Below are 14,983 nucleotides of genomic sequence, written 5' to 3' on the forward strand. Positions count from 1 at the left end.
ATGCTATTTTCCCTTTGTGGAAGATCCCCTCCTTGGAATGCAACACTCTTCTATAAGTGAAAGCTTTGTCTCTAATTCCTCACTTGAGTTGTATGAAAAAATCTTCCTTTGAAAACTTTTTCTTACTGCACCAGAAGCCTCAGGTGTCCTTCTGGCAGGAAACAGGCAGCAGTTGCAAGGAGTTCCCAAATAAATGAAGGACACTGTGCAGGTCTGAAAGTGATTTTATTCTGCAGGATGAATACGGACTGCAGCAGGGATGTGCTGTGGACATGGCCTGCCCTGGGGTCAGTATAGCTTAGGTCAGGTTAGCTGGTGATGGTGGTTACTTTTCTGCTGAAAACATCTGTACCCACAAAGCAAAAAGAGCATAAGACCATGCCGATCAGGAGGGGTTTAGGTTTCTGAGCACAGAGCTCTCTCCTGAAGGAACATGCTTGGATACTACAGTGTTTATAAAGATGCATTCTAATAACATTCCCCCCATAAGCCACCAAAGGTGAATGGCCAGAGACAGAGCCAGGAGCTTTGCTACTTTTCAGGACAGGAGGAAAGCAAGGCAGTTCTTGATATAGAGGAGCATCCCTATTCACCCCCAAGGCCTCATCATCAAATGGGCCCCAGCAGGGCACTGGCTGGGCCATGTGCTGCATGTGGACAGAGGGGTGTGGAGTTCTAGGGGTGTGGGGTTGGTTTGATGAGGATGGCCGAGGCTCTGCAGGTCCCCTTGCACAGCTTGCCCCACGTCAGCCCCCCCTTGACGTTCAGCTGCACTGAGTAACACGCTGAGTACCACCACCCACCCCCATAGCGTGAGGCACAGTTCCCTCTGTAAGTGTCCTGATCCCGATCCTTGGTGGAGAACTTCATGTTGTTGTGCACTTTCCTGGGATTGTCAGAATCCATGGCATCCTCTGCTGTCCCCGAGTGTGCTCCCAGCCTCAGCCGGTAGCCCTGGGACTCATCATCCAGGCTGAACAGGTTGTAGTCTGCGAACTTCATGTTGTTTGCAGCATCCCAGATGACAAACCTGACCTGGTACATCTTCTGCCTGGTGATCTGGTGGATGTACTCGGTGCCCAGCCAGAACTCAGCGTGCACATTGCCAAAGCCGTGCTTGTAGGTGCTCCAGGACTCGGCCCAGGTGATGTCCGTGTCCCGCCGGTTCCTCTGGATGACAGTCCAGCCCCCGTCTGCCCCGCTCATCTCACAGAACACCATGATGGGGTGCAGCCCCGTGGGCTGGATGATGTACACACCACTGGGGCTGCCAGCCAGAACCTCGCTGCAGTCCCTGGGCCAAGCTGGGGCAGCACACAGGGGGACAGAACAAAACCTGGGCATCAGGACAAAACCCTGGCAGGAGGGAGATTCATGTGGCCAGGGCACGTGGGGGATAACCAGCTCTCCCAGCCCAGAGAGGTCTGGAGGTGAGAGTGGGTTGACTTCAACCCTCTGTTCCTTTTTCATAGGGAAGACCAACAGCAATCAGCCCCACTGAAAGGCCCCAGACTGACTGAGCTAAGCTGATATCAGTCCAAGAGACTGAGTACGGGCACCAGTGGGCTCCCCTGGGTCTCCTGACAAAGGGGCTGTGCCACTACAGCCATGCTGGGAGGAAGGTGAGGAGGATCTAGTCCCTGCCTGTGACTCAGAGAATGGGGAAAAACAATCCCTTCAAGCACAAAGCCACCTTTCCCAGCCTGCACAGTGCACACACACACAGAGCCCTGCAGCCTGTGCTGGGCACACCTTCACCATCCTCCATCCTGGAGCAGGGTCAGGGTGAGGGACAGTGCCCAGTCCTGCCCCACCCAAAGCTGGCTGAACACATGCACACAACACCAGGTGCCCAAGGGATGTTACCTACTGGTTCTCTTCAGAGCACTCGATGAAGAGTTGGAGGGAGATTTCTTGAAGGTGTTTAGGCTTTGTGTGTGCACACAATGGCCTGGTGAAGCCAAGATGAGCAGAGAAGCAAGGAGCAGAAGAGACTGAGCTGGTAGAAAGAGACAAGAAGAAAAGAAGAAATGTGACCATCCCTCCCACGGCACCAACACCACACTAACAGGAGCCTGTGAGGTGCAGGAGGGCACCAAACATGCTGGGCAGCATCAGGCTGCTCCCTGCAAGCTGCAAAGCTACCAGAGGGGTCACAACTTGCCCTCTCCCCTTGATCAGTGGTGGACAAGTCAAACACGGGTAGTTTTGGGCACAGCAAAGCAGCCAACAACTGCCTGAGCCAAGTTTCACCCCTGCTCCCTGGAGCAGGGGCCTGGCTGGGCTGAGCCAGAAGCCAGGGCATGAGCAGCTGGTGCTCAGAGGGGGCCTAAAGGGCACCAGTGCCACTGCTCCCCATCAGTGTGCAAGTAGAGCATGGAGCCTCTCTGCCTTGCTGAGCTGCCCTAACTTTGCTCTCCTCATGAGTGTGCAGGAAGCAGAGCATGGAGCCTCTGTCTCTTGCTGCCCTAACTTTGCTCTCCTCATGAGTGTGCAAGAAGCAGAGCATGGAGCCTCTCCGTCTTGCTGAGCTGCCCTCCCTTTGCCCTCCCCATTGCTGGCAAGCAGTGCCCACTTCCCAGCCCTGTACTCACCCATTGCTCCCTGTGGAAATGCCCTCTGGAGCACACAGCTCTGCACTGGCCGGGCACACAGAGGGATTTGTAGTGCCCTCTGCACTGGGCGGGCTGAGTGGGTCCTGCCTCCCTTTCCTGCTGCAGGAGATCAGGTTGGTTTCCTTTGTGCCTGCAGAAAACACCAGCTGAGCTGGAGGTGCCTGTGGTTCTGGATTGCAAAGGAAAGAATTCCCGTGCCAGCAAGAATCCTTGGAATGGTCTCTTCTGTGAGTGCTGAGTGACTTGGATGGAATTTCCCCAAGGAACAGCATATTTGCAAACTTTGAAGAGCATTGCTCAGCAAACACTTGAATGCCACAGTGCCCAGCCAGGTGGAGAGCAAACACAGGTCTGTCCCTGCCTCCCACCACTGCAGCTGGTGCTGCCAGGTCAAGGGGCTCTTGTTTAATGTGCTCCAGCCCAGCCTGGCTTGGGGTGGGGCAGCAGAGCAGCCTCAAGGTCCCCATGGAGGGGAACTGCTGTGGGGCAGTGTTTGGAGCAGCTGATGTGTTCTGGGGTGCATGACACAGGCAGAGGGGTCTGTATCTGGGGGAAACAGGAGAAGTCTTGACTCCTCAGTGGGACACAGTCCTGACCTGCAAAGAAGCAGCTGAAGGGCCTGGTGAAAGGTTTCTGTAAGGCAGGTGAGACAGTTGTGGCCATGAAGGGTGAGAGGAAAGCATCTGCCCAGGAATGGAGTGAAAACAGGTGGATGGAGAGCAGCAATGGGGATCTGAGCATGTACAGAGGGGAGCTAAGTATGCTTGGAGGAAAAACAAGGGATTGAGTGTGCACAGAGGGGTGGTGAGGGATATCATGGTGGAACCCATAGGAACTGAGCACCCACAGAAGGAACAGTGGGATCTGAGCCTCTATGGAGGTCAGCAGAGGGAATCTGAGGTGAGCAAAAGAGGATGTGAGCTTGCCCAGGGGAGAAAAGTCAGCACTGAAGAGATGCTGAAAGGACCAAAGGAGATCTGAGTACTCAAGGAGTGGAACAGACGAGATCTGGGTGCACACAGAGGGAAATGGAGGACACAAGAGTTTACAAGGGGAAAAATGGCAACATCTGTTAGTGCAAGGAGAACAACAGAGGGGTTCTAAGAGAGCACAACAAGGGGAATGAAGAGGATATGAAAGCATCTGGGTAGGAATGGAGTGCATCTGAGAGTGATTGTAAGTGAAGTGAATGAGAAAGAGGGGATCCAGAGGAGCACTCAGAGGGAACAGAGAGAATTTGGAAACATGCAAAGGTATAGTTTGGTTTTAAGGCACTCAGAAAGAATGGTGGGGGCAGGCAGTGCACAAAAGTATAAATCTGATACAGAATCTGGCACAACAAATCTGGCTGTGTTCAGTGGGAGCTTGTGAGATCACAAATTCCCCATAGTGCAGTTTACCAGCACGGTCTAGCCCAGTCAAATAAGAACTCACACAATCCAGGTTCACAAATAGCATGGTGTAGGGAAGGAACAGGAAAGCAGATTCAGGATGTTGGTGATAAATGCACTATGGAGTGTTAACATGTATTAATGACAGAAAAGATAGTAACAGGGATCAATTAGCTATAAATATATATTGACCCAGTTATATACACAAACCATTCCCAGGTCTGCTCCAATACACTTGGAGGTGTGAAGCTCAAGCAGAGGCATCCCTTCAGGGGAGAAGGTGAGACACTGTCCATCTGCTGATCTCAAGCAAGCAGAGATCCTTCCCCCTCCTCTTTTTGCCCTGAGACCCCACTTTAATACCATAATTTTTGGCCAATTTTGCTCACATTGTTCTAGTGTTGGCCCTTGCTGGAGTCAGAGGCAGCCAAGGGACCCATCCCCTGTGTTTCTCAACCACTCCCATTGATTCTTGCTCAATTTAAGGCAGCTCTAAAGCAAGTCTGTCAAATTACTACCCTTCTCAACCCCACCCTGCAGCATCACCACCACTGAGAGCTCTGCAATTCTAGCTGCAGCTGGAATTCCCACCCAGGGAAAGGAAATGCTGCCCAGTACCCAAGTTTAATGTCTGCAAGCCCAAGTACCCAATATTTCTACCACAAGCATAATCCAGGTTTTCAGAACTCTGTATTTCTATTTTAAGACTAGCACAAGAAAAGCAATTGCAGAAATTTTGGTCCTCTGGGGTGGATCCATGTGCTACAGTGCCCTAGACTGAATCCAGGGGTCTGGAATCCTCCTGGGTACCCTGATGTCCACGTCTGCGGCGCATCTGACGGACACTGAGGCACTGCCAGCTGGCCCTGGGAGACAGAAGGAGGAATGGAGAAAAGGGGAGCAGGGAGGACACCCTATTCCCATCAGGGTGTATGAGGGGAGGACAGGGACACATGGGACATTTGGAGGGCTTAAGGGGCAACTGGGGTGTCCTTGGAGCAAGTGATGGGCCTAAGGGTGAAGCTATGGTATCCTGGGGCTACTGGAGTAACTGATTGTAACTGGAATCCAAAAAGGGCCAGCAAGGGTTGTAGGGAAAACCAAGGAAAGTTGTAGGGTTTCAGGGACAATTAGGGAATCTGGAGGAAGTAAAGGCAGCCTGGAGTGCTACTGGGTGCAAGGGGGAGATCCTGGAATGGGCCAGAGGGCAAAGGGAGCCCCAGGAGACATGGAAGGTCCTGCGAATTTAGGAATCCTGGCAGTCTTTGGCCTACCCTGGGACACCTGGGTCCCCTTGTACTTGCAGGGAATCCCGAGGGACTGAGAATGCAGAGGGGATAGGGAGTCCCAAGCTGGTCTGAGAGGAGCTCCAGAAGCATGGGGGTTTTTAGAGTATAATTCACCAGGTCAGGAGTACTCACACCAACAGCAGAACTAATGCCATGGAGCCAAAACCCAGAGCCAGCCCCAGGTATGGTATGTGGGTAGGTGTCTCGTCATCCGACTTCAGCACAGTGCTGAACAGAGTCTGGAGTCCTTTCTCTTCCTCCACGCTTCCCTCTGATACTGTGGAGACCCAGCCCCCTCAGGTCATGGGCCCTGCACCCAGGGACCAGCTATCCCTGCAGATCTTGCTCCAGCCACAGACCTCTCTGTCCCCAGTGACCCAGGCAGCTGGGGGTCCCTGCTCCACCCCACACGCTCCCAGGGGAGTCAGGCACCAGGGAACACGTGTGGTGTTCACAGTCTCTGAACAGAGAGAGACATAATTCTCTCTCCTAGGATTTTTCTTAGGGAAGGTAGTGAGAAGTTCAGAGAAGAGAAAACAATTTTTATCTCTATTTGTTGTTCTTGTTGTTTAGCACATGTGGAATGTGTTATGGAGATTGTTTACTATGAGTCATTTGTTAATTAGACACTTGTGGGAGTTGTTTAGATTGATTAGCTAATTAAGTTAAACCTGTGCTGTGACTGTCTCCAGACAGTCATGGGTTTTTCTTTGGTATCTTTTTGGTATAGTTTTAAATAGTATTAGTGTAACATACTATAGCTTAATAAAGCATTTCTTCAGCCTTCTGAAATCGTGGAATCAGAGCACATTATTCCTGCACTGGGAGATCCCAGAATTGATAAACACATGCTCTAATCCACCTGTCCACCATGAACCAGGCATCCTGGAACCCTGTTCACCCCCTTCCCATGGAGCCAGGTGTCCCAGGTCCCACTCTGCTCCACCCTGCTCCCTGCCCCAGGGCTCTCAGGGGTCTGGGCTCACCATTGAGGTAGAAGAATTTGCGGATAATGGGCTTGGTTTGCTCCCCCAGGCGACACGCAACGGTTCCTGGAGCAGGTTCCTCAATGGTCAGACTGAAGGGCTTTGCTGGATTCCCCTTGAGCTCCTTGAACAGTGCCATGTCCTGTGTGCGCAGCTGGGGCACAGGGGGGACCCATCAGCACTGCCCAGAGCAGCGGGCACACAGAACTGCACACACAGAGGCACCTGTGTCCTGCACGTGCTTGACATGTCCCCTTTGTGCTTCCTGTGCACACAGCTCCCATCCCACGTGCATGTACACCCAGGGTGCACACAAAAGTCACCTCCTGCACATGCAGGAAGGACTTCTTCCCTGTGAGTGTGGTGAGGCCCTGTGTAGCAGAGCATCTCATCCCCTCAAGAGCCTATCCGTTGTTAGCCAGTCAGATAACTCAAACAGGACAATCTGTCTTGTAATGAGTTATTTTTGCACCACTGGGTTGGCATCTCCCAACTGCCAATAAACATCTTTCTGTCAAGGTGAAACATGGAAGATAAGCTGGATTTCTGACTGACAGCAAGTCACTTTACAACTATAAAAGCCACAGCAAACTTCTGCAAAGTAGAAGGCTTCTATAGGTTTTCCTGGAAATGTGTGGAATGTCTCACATAAATAGGGACACCTGTTTCCCAGTTAATCCCCCAGGGGTGGAGTGAAGGAATCTGTGTACATTATTGTCATTTTGGTGGTAAAGCTACACTTGGCTCCTATTCAATACTATTTCTTTTGCTAGCTTTAATATAGATACCTTGATATAGTGCACTGTTCTGTGTTATGCTGTAATCTATTAGTAGTTCTTTTAGTTTTATACCGTGTAATAAGTAATTCTGGGCAAGATATTTCATCTATTTTGCCTGTTCATTTGTTCACTAAATAGCTCCTTTTTATAAATATATTTGATTTGCCATCATTAGGACTTTTGGGCCAAAATAATTCCTAAGATTTAAACTGTTGCCATATTCTGAGGCTAATGAAGGATTTACCTTCATCTGAACCCATCTCTCTGAAAGAGTTTAAATACACAAAGGAATCCTTTCTGACCCTCAGATTCAGCAGCAGGGCTTCTTTAACAAACTTTGTCTGAAGCTCCCACTCTGCCCACAACACCCTGGCACAGGTTGTGCAGGTAAAATGTGGCATCCTTGGAAGCATCCAAAGCCAGGTTAGCTGGGCCTTGAAGCAGCCTGGTCTGGTGGAAGGCGTCCACACCTTCCAGGGGATTGGAATGACATGAGATTTAAGGTTGTTTTCAACCCAAACCATCCTGTGAAGTTATGATTCTACACGTGCACACATGGATCTGAGAACATACAACTGCTCACACCCTTGCAGGATCATGTGTGACTCACATTTGGGGCAAACATCCAGGTGACGGGCACGCCGGGCGGGATGTGGAAAGGCACAGTGCAGCGCAGCACGATGGTTTCATCTGTGTAGGTCCACAGGTCCTGCACTGGGAGCATTGACAGGCTCATGAGCTCCCATCTGCACATGCACTGACAGACATGATGGTGCTCCTGGGCTGGCTGCAGGGATGGGCAGGTGTACACCTGGGCAGGTGCACTCAGCGTGGGACCGTGGGTGAGAAACACGGGGAGTCCCCAGAGATTCTTGTGGTGAAATCGTGTCTTCTGGATCAACTTTGCTCACTATAATCTCATTATAATACTGAACACACCTCCATCCCAAAAGCTACCTGCCCCCAAGGTATGACCACCTTAGCTGAGCACACATTCTGCATTTTTCTAGCTTAAACCTTTAAAAGCAAAGTTAGACCTCAATCAGTACCAGAAGTGTGACTGGAGTCACTCAAGTGCCCCCAAACATAAAAAATAGCACAAATATAACCTAAGAATGGGAGGAAGTTGAGGAAGATTTCCTTACCATTAACACAACAGCCTCTCATGGCCCCATCATACCTGGGCAGTCCAGGGCAAACTGACAGTCCACGAAGCGGCAGGTAGCACACTGGAACACACGGGCAGCTGGCTGGAATCCTGAGAAAGAGAGACTTGGTGGTCCCAGGGAAGTGGGAGATGTACGAGGAGACAGGGGAGGGCAAGACAGAAGGATGGGCACTCACCACAGGGTGGGACACAGGCTGGAACTGGTGGGGAGGAAGCAGCGTTAGACTGGGCATCACTGGGGACCCACATCCTTGTAATGAGCCGTCAGGATTCAGCCCTTGTCCAGCCCAGATGGGGTCCCTGGGAGTTTCTCTAGGACAGGGGTTCCCAGGGTGGACCTATACCTTTTTCCAGCTCGCTCAGCTTCTTCCAGATGCTGTTGACAGCTTCCTGCAGAGACTTGTTCAGGGACTCTGGCGTGTCCCAAATGTGCAGGTAAGACAATGTGCCCTCCCCCTGGTCCCCATAAACCTTTCCCAGACCCCAGAGATCCTTTATATAACTCACTTTGACTCCATATATCCCTCCTGAAGTGAGATACCTTCCCAAATATCCCCTCAAACTCCCCAAGAAGCTGTATAACTTGAAACCCATGTATCCTCAGGATTCCCCAAATATCCCTTTACAGCTCCCAGACCTTCATATATCTTCTATTTCACCTCCATCACCCTTCAAGGCCTCCACATCCCACCCCTCTTGCCCCATGTCCCACGTCCCTCAGCCTGCTCACTCTTCCATCGCTCCTCTAGAGAAAGCATGGCATCCATGACGATCTCCCGAAGCTTCTCACGCTGTCCTGACGCTGGAACCAGCACAGGGACACAGGAATCAGTACAGGGTTAGGGTTAGAGTTTCAGGGATGAGATGGTTCAGTAAGGTCTGGGGGTTTCTGGGGGTTCCTGAAGTCCTGAACAAGATTTAAGGGGTACTGGGAAAGGTTCGGTGTCCCTGTGGATTCCTAAGGTCTTAGGTAGGGCCCCAGGGGCCCCCAGTGTGTCCCCAGTGGTCACGGTTGCGGGATTCTCAGGGTTCCAGGCAGGTTTGGGATTCCCAAAAGTCCCTAGGGGCCAAATCAGGACTGAGAAGACCTTAGCTTGTCTGGGGTGGGTCCCTAGGGTCCCCAGCTTCCTGGAATCTTGCTCAATGTCAGTGTGAGGGTCTTGGTTGAAATGGGAAACCCCAGAGGGCTCTGGGTTGCAGTTCAGGGTGAGGATCCCCTTTGGGATGGATGTCCCTGGTGGAAAGGAGGGACAGGGATTCAGTCAGGACACAGGTCCTTGGGCAGGATCCCTGTTGGGTTTGGTGTTCCTAGGGACTCATGACGTACCCACAGTGACAGAGGCAAGTGGTTTAGAAGCCTCAACAATGGCCTCAATGCATTTTTTATGTCTGAGCTCATCGACAAAGGCCCCGGTAATCTCATGGCAAAGCCGTGCCCGCTGAATAGGGGGCCCAAAGCAGAGCAGGCAGGGGTTAACCTCAGGGAGGCAGGACATCAAGACCCACAGCCACAAGCTAAGGTTTCTAGTATGCCGGGGGACTAACACCAGCATCAGGGCCCAACACCACCACCCCATGACCCCAAACCTAGCACACAAGTGCCTGGCTTCCCTGGACAAAGGCAGGGTTCCAAGGTGGAACCTGGGCACCTGGGTTGCCATGGAACCAGGTAAGGCAGGAGGCCACACTCTAGCCAGCCACACTGACCTCACACCAGCCAAAGGTGTGGGCAGAACCCAGCAAGGAATGTGTAAGCCTCACATTTGAGCAGGATGAACTGAGCCCAAGGTGACAGCAGCCAAAGATGGCTGGGACTGTCCAGGACATGGTGTTTGTATGTCCTGAGGAGATTCTTCTGCCTCTCCTCTATATTGTACTCTTGAGTAGAGGAATGCATGCCTGGTCTGATGCAAGGTATTAGATTGTTCAGCTCTCCAAAACAGAGAGGGAGAGAGAGAAAGAAACTACAAAACATTAACTACAAAGCAAAAGACTCAGAAAGCAGCTGTTGGTTTTACAGAGACAAGAGCTGCTGATGAAGGAAGCAACACAGTGAAAAACAAGCATGAGACTGAAGATTGGTGCAAAACCTCTAGAAGGCAGAAGATGCTGTAAGACCTGACCTGATATGTGCCAAAACATGTAATAAATGCAAGTTGCTTTTTCCATCCAGCTTGCAAATATTCACTCTCATCCCTCTCCTGTTAATGAGCACTGAGACAGTGACCCACAGCTGGCAGCCATGGTCACTACGCAGGTGTCTGACAAAGCACACGGTGACAAAAACAACAAGGTGGTCCAACAGCCTAGGCTATTCAAACCCAATGCTTGCCAACTCTCTCCTGCAGGGCAGAAACTAAGGTGAACCCAGGAAATGTTGGAGACCTTGCCAGCTGCTGTAGATGCCACAACAGCAACACTAGCAGAGAGCTTCCTGAGCTTCAGCTGGACTTGGGAAGGGATTTCCTAAAGCTTTGCCCTTCCTGGCTGCCCCATTCTTCCCAACTGACTCACACTTGTTCTGCATTTGTGCTGTTCTCAGAATACTCTGATGATGCACAGATCCCAAAGAACATCTCAGTGATTGTGAAGAGGGTCCCAGCTCGAGCCACGTGAGTATCCATGAAGCTCTGGATTCCCTGGGAGGGATGTCAGGGTGTGAACTTCTTTTCTTTTCTGGATATGGGTTTGCAGAGGCACTTGGACTGCATCTGGTCAAAGCTACTGTTAATTTCCTTTTTCATGGGGTAGATTTAAAGTTATCTGCTCCAAAGCAGACTCCCACTGTTACGTTTGTGGGGATGTGGGGTTCAAACTCCAACACTGGTAAATCCTATGGTGATTCTTGGTTTTGTTCTTGGGATGATTGGGCTGAGAGCCGAGTCACAGGTCCTGTTTCCTCCACATGAGGAGACTTCAGATTGTACAGCATGGGTTTAGAAAGGGTAGGTCATGTTTCACCAACCTGATCTCTTTTTATGACCAGGTGACCCTCCAGGTGGACGCAGGAAAGGCTGTGGATGTTGTGTACCCTGACTCCAGCAAGGCCTTTGACACTGTCTCCCACAGCATGCTCTTGGAAAAACTGCAGCCCATGGCTGGGACAGGAGCACTCTGTGCTGGGTTCAGCCCTGGCTGGATGGGCCCAGAGAGTGGTGGGGATGGTGCTGCATCCAGCTGGGGCCAGGCACCAGTGGTGTCCCCCAGGCTATGTGCTGGGACCAGCTCTGATCAATGTTTTTATTGATGACATGGATGAGGGAATTGAGTCTTTCACTAGTAAATCTGCAGGTGACACCAAGCTGGGAGCATGTGTCCATCTGTTGGAAGGTAAGAGGGCTCTGCAGAGAGACTGGAATGGTTGGAGGGATGGGCAGAGTCCAATAGTATGAAGTTTAACAAATCCAAGTGCCAGTCCTGCATTTTGGCTACAATAACCCCTGCAATGCTCCAGGCTGGGGATGGTGTGGCTGGACAGTGCCCAGGCAGAAAGGGACCTGGGGGTGCTGCTCAACAGTGACTGAACGTGAGCCAGCAGAGTGCCCTGGTGGCCAAGAAGGCCAATTGCTCCTGGCCTGGATAAGGAATGGTGTGGCCAGCAGGAGCAGGGAGCTCATTCTGCCCCTGCACTGGGCACTGCTGAGGGCACACCTGAGTGCTGTGTCCAGCTCTGGCCCCTCAGCTTGGGAAGGACATGGAGTGGCTGGAGCACATCCAGAGGAGGAAACAAGGCTGGAGAGGGGCTGGGAACAAAAACCCTGTGAGGAACCCCTGAGGGAGCTGGGGGTGCTCAGCCTGGAGAAAAGGAGACTCAGGGGTGCCCTCATCACTCTACAACACCCTGAAAGGTGGCTGTGCCCAGGTGGGGTTGGGCTCTTTCTCCAGGCAGCACTGACAGAACGAGAGGACAAATCTCAAACTGCACCACGGGCTGGATATTAGGAAAGAAATCTTTAGAGAAGGAGTGATAAAGTACTGGAACGGTCTGCCCAGAGGTGGTGGAGAAACATGACTTTTTAGTTGTATTAAATTAATAAAAACTGTTAAAATTACAGAGAGCCTTGTCTCACAGCCTGTCTCTCCCCGGGCTCCCTGGTGCTCCTTTCCCCCTGCTCTGGCTCTGCCCCCGGGCTGAGCAGATCGAGCCCCGGGCCAGGCCCTGAGGCCGCTGCTGCTCCCGCGGCGCCTGCGGGGCAGCCCTGAGGCTCGGGGCCGGCTGTGGGAGCAGGAGCCGCGCTGCAGAGCCCGCGGCCCTCACGGGCTGCGAAGGCACGGCCACATGGCCATGGGGCCCGGCTGGCACTGCCGGCGCTGCTGCTCTCGGCTGCCGCCTGCAATCCTCACAGGCAGCCCTGACGCCGCCTCAGGAGCCGCTCGGAGCCGTGCCCGAGGGCTGGCCCCGGCCCCCAAGGGCACTTGTCCCTTCATCTCTGGCACTGCCACATTCCCGGCTCATTTGTCAGCTTCCTCCTGCCCTTCCTTTCTGCGGGGCAGCGTTAGGGGCCGGCCCAGCGGCTTTCCTCCCGCACAGGCGGCAGCCCCTCGCCCACAGCTCCCTGGCGGCAGCCAGAGCTGCTTTCCAGCCGGGCAGCCCCGCCGTGTCCCGCAGCCCGGGCCGGCTCCTGCCCGCTGCCGGCGAGCCCCGGCGGCTGGGCCCGGCCATCCCGGGCCAGAGCAGCTCCCTGGCCGGGGGAACACGGGGGGACATGGGGGGACACAGGGCAACACACGGGGAACACACGGCGGGCACCGCTTCCCCGTGTCCCCAGTGCCACAGAGCAGCGCCGTGTGCGGCACCCGGGCACAGAGGAATGTGTGTGCTCTCACCGGACAAAGGACACTGCAAGGATGCTTCTCACAATGGTGTGTGGCAATAAAACCTCCCTGAAAGCGTAGCAAATTTTGCAAAATTAGCATTTAATGGAACAGTCAGTGCTACCTTGAGAGCTCCGTAGCAAATCAAGGCAGCCCAAGGTAATTATAGGGCTCTGTGGACACCTAAAGTAGAATGCATAGTAAATGGCCGGTATTGAAGGGAAGAACTTGTTTTGTCTTCCCCAACAGTCTTGGGGACATTGGAAGGAGAAATTATTTCATTGTCTCCTTTATGGACTGATAAGCTGACATAAAACCTGACTTGGAGGAAATTGTACAGAGGCTTCCCCCACAGAGACTTTTTGCCCTGAACTGCTGAGGACAAAGGAGTCTGTGCCCCAACAACGCCATAGCTCAGCCAGGGGCTCATGCACAGCACCCCACTGCTTCCCTGCCAAAGGCTGATCCCAATGGATGTTCCAAACCAGGCCTTGGGTTTGCTGTGCCAAACCACCAAGTAGCCATGTCTCAAACCCCGGGGAAAACAGCAGGTTGGTGATTCTCTCCCAGGGACTGAGCTCTTGTGGGGCTGCTGGCCCCACCTGCAGCCTCTGCCCAGGAGCTGCTTGGGGGATCCCTCTCTTGGTGAGGAAACAAACACAAAGGTACCCTTGGCCTTCATCGGGGCCTTTGTGGTTGTTGCAGGGCCCTGCCCGTGGTGACTCACACTGACAGTTCACTGCACAGCAAAGCCAGGCTTGCTGCCCGCTCCACAATGCAAGAAGAAACTGAGAACATGAAATGCCACAGAACAGGACTCTGACACAGCAGCTGGACAAGTGGTTTAGCTCTAACTCAAGTCTTAAACGGATTAAAAGAAAAGTAGTGAGGCGTCTCCTGTCCTGCGAGACTTTCAAGCACCTTTCAGTCATGAAAGGGCTCCAAATGGGCTGGAGAAGGACTTGGCACAGGGGCCTTGAATGACAGGACAAGAGGCAATGGCTTCCCACTGTGAGACAGCAGGGTTAGACTGGGTATTGGGAAGAAAATCTTCCTGAGAGGGTTGTGATGCCTTGGCACAGGTTGCCCAAAGAAATTGTGTCAGCCCATTCCTGAAAGTGTCCGGGGCCAGGCTGGATGGGACTTGGAGCATCCTGATCTAGTGGAAGGTGTTCCTGCCTATGGCAGGGGATTGGAATGAGAGGATCTCTGAGGTCCCTTCTAGCCCAAGCCATTCCATGACTCCATGAGTCTGTGACCCAATGTCTGGCAGGGATGACGTGTGCTGCCTGGCAACAGGAATTGTGATGAAAAGGGGCAGGAGCAGAGCAGGCTCCAGTCCTTTGTTGGACAAGCGATGAGGAAGGAGCCTGCTGGCTACTCGTCATTTTTATCATTGCTTTTGTCAGCCCTTTCATTATACTTTTATTATCCCTGACAGACCCAACTGGGCAGAAGGCTTGTGACACATCAGGGACAGAGAGTGTGGAGATATGGAACCATTCCTGGACACACTCAGCCTCTCCCAGATGCTTGATGTTGCCATTGGGATGCCCCAGGAGGGGACTGTTCACTTTGCAGCCATGAGAAAACTGCTGCAGGCCGTGCTGCAGCACCTGGACGTGCAGTACCTGAGCAGCCAGGAGCCGTGGCCAGGCCAGCTCAGTGGCCCCTCACTTGCTGATGTGGTTGCTGAAGTCAGAGAAGTTAAGAGTGAGATGGAGGAGTGCAAGAAACAGATGTCCAAGGTAGAGGCTCTCGCCAGCCCCCGGGCACTCCCCCAGCACACAGCCCCTCCCCACTTCCTCAGACAGCAGTGCTTGGCTCTGCCCTCACTGCCCTGGCAGAGCCGCTGGCAGGGGCTCTTTGCTCTCTGGAGGGGCTTCAGTGCTCTGGCACTGAGCCCCGCTGGGGCAGGTGGCACCGGGACTCTCCCTGCT

At 52.8% G+C, this 14,983-nt stretch overlaps 2 protein-coding genes across 2 annotated transcripts; both read right to left on the bottom strand.

Moving 5' to 3' along the window:
- Window positions 1-206: 206 nt before the first annotated feature.
- Window positions 207-2,800, bottom strand: LOC134427778 (fibrinogen-like protein 1-like protein). The gene is made up of 3 exons (XM_063173868.1): window positions 2,595-2,800; window positions 1,871-1,999; window positions 207-1,304 (listed from the first exon to the last, which is right to left on the bottom strand). The coding sequence occupies exons 1-3, from the start codon at window positions 2,596-2,598 to the stop codon at window positions 676-678; spliced, it is 762 nt and encodes a 253-aa protein (XP_063029938.1). The 5' UTR covers window positions 2,599-2,800; the 3' UTR covers window positions 207-675.
- A 1,978-nt stretch (window positions 2,801-4,778) lies between these two features.
- On the bottom strand, window positions 4,779-9,805 carry SPACA6 (sperm acrosome associated 6). Its single transcript, XM_063174240.1, has 9 exons — window positions 9,556-9,805; window positions 8,959-9,030; window positions 8,573-8,641; window positions 8,405-8,428; window positions 8,241-8,318; window positions 7,671-7,774; window positions 6,282-6,435; window positions 5,428-5,572; window positions 4,779-4,872 (listed from the first exon to the last, which is right to left on the bottom strand). The coding sequence occupies exons 1-9, from the start codon at window positions 9,803-9,805 to the stop codon at window positions 4,779-4,781; spliced, it is 990 nt and encodes a 329-aa protein (XP_063030310.1).
- Window positions 9,806-14,983: the final 5,178 nt, after the last annotated feature.

The sequence above is a fragment of the Melospiza melodia genome, chromosome 21 (genome assembly GCF_035770615.1).
Source record: "Melospiza melodia melodia isolate bMelMel2 chromosome 21, bMelMel2.pri, whole genome shotgun sequence".
Lineage (NCBI taxonomy): Eukaryota > Metazoa > Chordata > Aves > Passeriformes > Passerellidae > Melospiza > Melospiza melodia.

Bases quoted from the DNA above. Each gene is read 5' to 3' on its own strand.
- SPACA6 (XM_063174240.1), bottom strand. From the start codon at position 9,805: ATGGGGTGGTGGTGTTGGGCCCTGATGCTGGTGTTAGTCCCCCGGCAT. The intron at 7,775-8,240 runs GTATGATGGGGC...CAATGCTCCCAG, and splicing joins GTTTGCCCTGGACTGCCCAG to TGCAGGACCTGTGGACCTAC. The intron at 6,436-7,670 runs GTGAGTCACACA...CCTGTGCCCCAG, and splicing joins CCTGGATGTTTGCCCCAAAT to CTGCGCACACAGGACATGGC.
- LOC134427778 (XM_063173868.1), bottom strand. The intron at 1,305-1,870 runs GTAGGTAACATC...GTGCTGCCCCAG, and splicing joins GAGTGCTCTGAAGAGAACCA to CTTGGCCCAGGGACTGCAGC.